A 7,428-nucleotide genomic window follows, 5' to 3' on the forward strand; every position below is an offset into this window, starting at 1 on the left:
TTCTGGTGAATTTGTAATTAAAATAAGCTTGTTCTTTATTAGTTTAAATTAATCACAGTGGATATTGTGTCCAGAAATTGAGTGGAGATACTTCTACTTCTTCCTAATATTACCTAAGTGTAAGTACAAAGTATAGTTTATATATTTTTTAATTTCAATAGTTGCTCAAGTAAATGTAATTGAGTAAAATACAACTAGTACTCACTCTGTGCTCCCGTTTCTGACTCATGCGCGTCTCCTTCCCAAGTGGTCTTGTTTTGGCAATGTCTCTCCGGTGCCTCTAGGTGTCAGTATTGCGCTTGGTGAGCAACAAGTCTCGGGAACGTGTGGTAGATCAACACTGACGAAGAAGAATTTAACGGTTCCCGGTTGTTGAACCGCTCTGGTGTCCGCTGTGGTTCGCCGATGCATTACAACTTGTTCGGGACCTGAGAGCAATCCCAACTTACTGCCTTCAGGTTTCATCGAGCTCTGTAAGCGAGCTCCTCCCGGCGGTTTCCCAACAGCTATGCTTTGACAGGTTGACACGGTCAGGATTATCACTGCAACTCGAGGTACTGTTAACCTACAATTGTTTGTTTGCTGCGTTTTCAATCTGAACACGGCTACGCGACCCATATGCGTCCCCTTTTCAAGCTAAATGTATTGCAAATGTAAATAATTAGCCCTAACTATTTAGTGATGTCTGTGCTAGCTACACCTAGCTAACGTTGGTCAGTTAATTTGACTGCAGCGGACGCGGCAACAGTCACTAGCTGACCGCTGGTCAGAAGATGAAAACCTTTGCATCTCAGCAGCTTATTATCAGCTTTCCAAAGCCTGTGTTAAAACAAAGTAATTGTCTTTATCAGGCTTTATATGTTTCAAGTTCACTTAGTTTAATACTGCGATTAAAAACATGTTTACAGACCAGACCAGAGAAAGTGAAGTGAAGCGCAATAATCCTAAAAAGACTATACGCCAGATTGATGATGTAGTTAATAACTTACTCCCTAAAATCATCATTTCCGATGTTGAATGAGTACCTTACGTCTTATACATATTTTTTATTTTTACAGGATCAATGAAAATGTCAAGTCTTAAACATCGATTCTTCTCACTGCTGCCCCGTGTGGTGGTTTTGAATAGAACAGAATAGAAAACTGGGAAATTTTGTAGATGGATAAATAAAGGAAATTATTGCCTAGTAATATTAGCTTAATAGATATACACACTACAAAAACCCCTTATATATCAAATGTTGGGTTTTTTTACAGTGAAATACAAATCAGAATTTTACCATATGGAAAAACTTGGCTGTGATTGCTACCTATGACAGAGCGTGTCTGATAAGATGTACACAATTTGTTCAATTTGCCAACTTTTAGCAAGTATAATTAACATTTACCTAAGATTTAAAGTACAGCACCAGCTGGGGGAAAAACATAATTTCCCTTTACTTAACAGGTTGTGCCTGTTGTATATACATTTTACAGAGTTTTTTGGGAGGGGGGGTTAAAGTAAAGTACATATTTTAATTGTAATCAGGCTCATTGTTATGCTTTAAATACTCTTTGAAGCTCCTTTTGTGTAAACTGTAACGCAGCTGGCAGATAAAGTAACCAATTCCTGTTCTATTTTATCAATCACTATTAATTTGTTGGGTTTTTTTTTGATTAAAGACAATTTTGCATTATTCTCTCCAGTGCAGGTCCAGAGAGATGGAAGACGGCTCTGAGTTGATGGAGGACATCGTGTTTCGAGGAGTGGAGTTTTCTGTGAAGATCGAACTGGATAAGAATTTGCTGATTGTGGAAATCTCCGACTCTGTGACAGCAGATCAGTGGCGGGGGGAGTTTGATCCTGCGTGTCAGTGGTTTATTTAAATAACACATGTCATGTATGACACAGATTGTGCTTGTGTTTATATTTATTTCGTTCTTTTCTTATTCTTTTCGTTAGACATTGAAGATCTCACTCGCAAAACTGGCAACTTCAAACAGTTTCCTATTTTCTGCAGCATGTTGGAATCTGCTGTGAGGAAGGTGCAGTGCTGTATTTTTTTATGTATCCTAACTGTTTAGAGTTTGAGTAGTAATAGTAGTAATAGAAACAGACAGGTTTGCTTGGGGCGACGCTGGCCGAGGAGGAGGGTCGTTCACTGGAGTTTAGTGTTTCCAGTTGAGTGAGAATGTTCTGCCCTTTCGAGCTGAACGTTTCTCACAGACAGAAATGCTACACGTCCGAATTTTCAAACGTTATTTGTTAGCTGCTTCAATAAAAAAATTTAAAAAATTAACACACTGACAATAGTAGAAGAAAAGCACTCGAATCCCACCAGATGAACAAATCCAGTTCAACTTACTCAACATATAAAAAGATTTTTACAAAATGAACAACAGCGTCCATAGACACATGTCTGCTACTTGTCTACATTGTTGCCTGATGTCGCAAAGTCACATCAAACAACCACTCAGACTAATGCTGTTCAACACACACAGAGGGACATATTGGAAGCACTTTATTACCTTCTTACATGTTAAGTTATGCTTATTTTAGCTACTAAGTACTTACGTTTAATCTTATTGAGTTTGACATTTAAATTAGTATTTGAGACTTCATTTGGAATTTTTTGAAAATCAAAATAAGATCAAATTAATTATTTCAGACTACATGGAGTTAAACATGTGTTCATGCTTGTAACAGGAAATGATCTAGCAGTGTTTGAGATGTGTGTTTATCAGATGATGAAACGAAACGGGCTCCATCTAACTACAGTTTCTCTTTCCAGACAAGTGATTCTGTCACCCTTGACCTCCTGACCTATGCTGACCTGGAGCTGCTGCGTAACAGAAAAGCCGGAGTGGTCAGTCGTCCTCGTGGCCACCAGCAGCAGTCAGCTCTCACCGCCAAGCGATACCTCATCCTCATTTACACAGTGGAGTTTGACAGGTTTGGATCTCCGTATGGAACGTTGTTCTGTCCTCTCTTGGACCTAGATTTCATTTTGAATTGTTGCATTTAATTCTGTTGTATTTGTAGGATACACTACCCTTTGCCGTTGCCGTATGTGGGAAAGCCTGACCCAGCTAGCCTGCAGAAGGAGATCCGAGCCCTCAGGGCTGAGATCAGCGCGCTCACCTCCCATGGAGGCGGCAAATCTGCAGATCTGGAAATGCACCGGCTTCGACAAGAGTAGGTCGCTTTAATCTCTCTGTTGCATTCAGGAGTCTAAAGATGTGTTGAGCTATTTAGGTTTTTCATCTTGTAATTTTCTCCTTCTTCTCTACTCTGCAATACTTATTTTTGTCACATTAACCCCCCACCCCCAAAAAATACATTAGATTTTTGGTTTTGGTGACAAGTTAAAGTGAATATTTATTCAACACACTTTATGATGTGAGGATTTTAATATTTGGTAGTACAACAAGAGCATTCTGTTCCATCCTGATGGAAAACAACATCAGCTGATACTGACTGTTGCTGGTTATCAGCCAGAATTGTTGTAATTATACATCAGGTTTAATGCTGTAATTGAAAATAACACAATTTTTAAGAAGGAGAATGTTTATGTAAAAGTATAGCAAGTAAATGGGTTTCTGTGAGTACTTAGGATTTTGAACCGCTAACGTGACTAGGTAGCTTAATGAACTAAAACCAGAGATAATTGTTGTCTTTTGGAGTTCTAATCAGTCAGAACAAATTAGAAAGATCCCCCCCTACAATAACAGTAGTGTTATTTTTTTGACGCTACTGTTTTCCCTGAAGGCTCGCTGCAGTGAAAGGAGAAAAGGAAGCCATGGCCAAGGCTCTGGAGAGGCTGCAAATGAGTGGGAGTGGCTCTGAACTGGGCAGAGGAGACTGGAGGGTCAAAGAGGTGGTACGGACGCTGGAGGAGCAGCTCATCAAGGAGAGGGCCAAAGGTCAACGCTCCACTAGCAAAAGGTGCCAAGAACAGCGACTCCTAATGGAGCAGGTGAAAGTTCACTGGGTAACATCGCTGATGTTTACTTTGTTTCTCTGCTGGTTTTAACCTTCCTCCTTCATTTTCTAGTTGGAGGAGTTGAGAGCTTCAGAGTGTGCGCTCCGCATTCGGGTCAAGAGTCTCACCAATGAGCTGGCGTTCCTTCGGCGAGGGTTAGACAATCTAAGCGTGTACTATATCTTTACTTTCCTTCTCTTTCATTCATTCATTTGCTTTCGTTGTGGACGGAGCATTCAGCACGTGAGGACTCACTGAGTGTTCGCCTTCTGCAGCAGAGTGACGCCTGTTTCGGGTCGCATCAGCTCTCGAGTTGACGGGGAAGTCTATCGGTCGCTGTCGCGTGAGAGGAGTTCTGGGTACGGAGGGGTCAGGGCTCGCTCCGGGTCCAGAGAGCGGCTGGAGGACAGAAGGCTGAGGTCAGGGGAGAGGGAAAGGAGGTCGGATTCGTCGGGATCACGTCCTCACATGCTGAGGCCGTCGCCTTCACCCACCAGTACGTACTGCTAATTACTTATGGTGATGGAAAATATTGTTGTAAGTTAATGCTGCGTTCAAGTAACCTGGGAAGTGGGAACTCAGAGCTGGGTTTGACGTCAGACCTGAAGAAACAGTGTTTTAGTTAAGAAGTAGGAATTTAAAATGGCGACGCCTATAAAAAATAGATTCCAATAGCTCTTATAAACATAATTTCTAGTTTTACTTTCCAAAAGCAAACACCACTTTTATTTTTTATCAGTTTAGGGCTGCAGCCATTACACGTATCATTGATTTTTAAACGGACGTTTGCTGATGCAAAGTCCGCCTTACAAGCCGTAACTTGGGGTAGTTGGAGTTGCTGCCAGTCTCCTGGGATGGAGGACGTTCCAGTTGATTTTTCTGACTGGAAATCTGAATTTCCCAGTTTCAAGTACAACTGGAACACAGCATTAATGCAACAAGATCATTGACACACTGGTGCCAGTTATTCATAGTTAAATCAGCAAACTGACCAAGGATTACGTAGCCTGAGACAAAACAACACTCAACTATTAAACTGAATTTAGAAGAACTACTCCATTTTTTTGTTTTCACACAAGCAAATATGTAATGTGAATGTCTTTCTAAATTATTTGTCAGTCATTAATGATCCCCAATCTCTTGTACTGTCACCGTGTGTCTCGCAGGGTCTCGGGTTCCTCGCTTTGACCCGACTGCCTACATCCAGGACAGGCAGCGCAGGCAGAGAGAGTCAGAACTCAAAAAGTTGGTTCCTGTACATTTTCCCTTTTATTGACTCTGTATTCGTTGCAGCCGGTGAATTTATTAACACCTTTTAATTAACTTTTTTATTGCCAGACAGCGGAAGGTGCGACGGGAAATCCTAAATTCCCCGGTGCTCCCTGAGCGGGGCCGCTCCCGGTCCAGGGAGGCTTATCCTCAGGCGGTCCGGGCCGGAAGCAGAGGCAGGAGCCTGTCGCTGGAGCGTAGAGGCAGCAGGAACTCCTCTGACAGCTCATTAGCAGACATGGATGAAATGGGCAAAACACTTTTCAGGTACTGGGACTGCACTGGAAATGAGTCTTCAGAAAAGTGTCTGAGCTATTTTAATCCTTAAGTCTTTTTACAGGGGAAGAAAACAGACATACAATGGACCTAATATGGTGAGCAATTAACTCGATAGTGAGTGGGTAAATGTAGACTATATTTGATTTAAAAAAAAAAACTGAATTAAATGAGGTTACAAAATCATCAGAGCTAAAAACAGTATTAATCTATTTGTGCCTTTTTTCCCTTCTGCATTTAAAATGAATGGTTTCTTTTTTCTATTTTCTGTTTCAGTCTCGAGGCCTTTTAACCAGAAAGCCATTAAGTAGCACCCCAACACACAGAACAAAAGACAAAGGTAACTTCATTAATTCTTTTTTTTTCTTTTTAAAGGGACAGTATCATGTAAAATGTTCTTCTTTTTTCTTTTTTTTTGCTTTATGTCATGTTATAATGTTATTCCCTCTTGGAAAACACACCTGGAGCTGCTTTGATTCTTTCATGCATGTTTGAGAAATAATTTAATCTCCCATGGCACGTGCAAAACACTCTGCTCCTTCAGCATCAATTAGCAAAATCCTGGTGGAATTGCTCATCATTTGAGTTCATAACAGCTACTTCTCAGTGAAACACTGGTAAAAACAATACTAAAGGATTAGCCAGAGTTTTTTAAAGAGACAGCGGCCCAATTTCAAGGTGTTAAAATAGGAAGCAAAATTTCTTTTCAGTCTTATATTTGATATATAAAGTTTAGCACAATGTGGCTGAAAAACACTTAATAAAGTCTTAGTTGATGCTATTTGTGTAGTAATCATTCGATGTCCAAACCACAGAGAGCTCCATAGACACTGGGGCTGAGCTGTCAGAGATTGATGCGAGGCTTCAGGCACTTCAGGAATACATGCGGGACCTGGACACAGGACACTAGACGGCTGGGTGAGCCGCGTGTGAGCCAGGCAGTCTGAGGAACACATCCTGGATCAAACAGGAGTAGTTGGTTGTGTGCTAGCGAGAGACTGTAGCTCCCTCTGGAGGCTGATCACCATTACTGCAGGTATCCACAACCATCACTGTGAAGGTCACTGGACCGTTTTTATGTCCTAAATTCTTAATTTAAATATGACTGATTCTATGTGGAAAGTGTAGGTCGTTTTAAAGTCGGCCAAAACTTGTGCATGTTTGCAGGAGTTTTGGTTGATGTTCATTTTATTTGGAGTTTTTTTTTTAACTATTATGATATTAAAATTGCAACGTTAGGTGTCCTTTTGTGTTTACAATTCTTCATCCGTCCTCAGTACAGAATAGAGAAGATAAATGGGTCATATGTCTCTCATCACAGTGTGCCATCATAATATATACATTTCTACAAATTATCTCTGGAGATGAACCTGACTAAATCTGTTCTATTGTTTTTATTGTCATGTTGAACATGGTCTTTTCTTTCTCTCCAATGCATGCTGGGATAGATTCCAGGGGCAATGTCAAAGCAGATTTGCATGCTGCCAAAAGCATACCTGTTAAAATGTGATTCCTGCCAAAACTACGTTTTTTACAAGTTTTTTTTTTTTTTTTTTGTTCTGTTTGAATTTGAAGGTTCCCAGTGTATTTTACCATTATAACTTATCCACATGTGCATTAATATTGATATATTGAAGTTTTACTTGTTTTGATCCCATTTCGATAAACCCAAACCTTATGTGGGAAAGTAACCTGAGCTGACTTAAGGCTGTTTACAAACTGTAAAATGGCCAATTTCTTTTTACCAAATTGTGTGCAAACTGACTGTTACTTTTATTTTTTTTTTCTATTTGCCTTTTGTACCTCCTAAAGATTATAAAAAATACAACTTTTGAGAAAAAAATGTTTCTATTTTATATCGGTGGTTTTTATTTCTGTCAGGAATAAATGAACACAGTGAAAGACTGTGTTAGTGGGATTTT

The 7,428-nt window shown here is 40.1% G+C and overlaps 1 protein-coding gene across 4 annotated transcripts; it reads left to right on the forward strand.

Moving 5' to 3' along the window:
* The first annotated feature begins 341 nt into the window (after positions 1 to 341).
* ccdc61 (coiled-coil domain containing 61) lies at positions 342 to 7,419 on the forward strand. 4 transcript variants are annotated; one of them, XM_023341796.1, is made up of 13 exons: positions 342 to 554; positions 1,686 to 1,848; positions 1,942 to 2,024; positions 2,771 to 2,931; positions 3,022 to 3,174; positions 3,748 to 3,955; positions 4,034 to 4,134; positions 4,237 to 4,457; positions 5,128 to 5,206; positions 5,300 to 5,497; positions 5,571 to 5,604; positions 5,783 to 5,846; positions 6,322 to 7,419. In XM_023341796.1, exons 2-13 carry the CDS (start codon positions 1,701 to 1,703, stop codon positions 6,414 to 6,416), a joined length of 1,545 nt encoding a protein of 514 aa, XP_023197564.1. In that variant the 5' UTR covers positions 342 to 554; positions 1,686 to 1,700; the 3' UTR covers positions 6,417 to 7,419. The 4 variants fall into 4 exon arrangements, with proteins under 4 accessions (XP_023197564.1, XP_023197565.1, XP_005806700.1 ...); XM_023341797.1 differs by having other exon boundaries at positions 4,240 to 4,457; XM_005806643.2 differs by having other exon boundaries at positions 4,034 to 4,116.
* The last annotated feature ends 9 nt before the right edge of the window (positions 7,420 to 7,428 follow it).

Source organism: Xiphophorus maculatus, chromosome 11 (assembly GCF_002775205.1).
Source record: "Xiphophorus maculatus strain JP 163 A chromosome 11, X_maculatus-5.0-male, whole genome shotgun sequence".
Classification (NCBI taxonomy): Eukaryota; Metazoa; Chordata; class Actinopteri; order Cyprinodontiformes; family Poeciliidae; genus Xiphophorus; species Xiphophorus maculatus.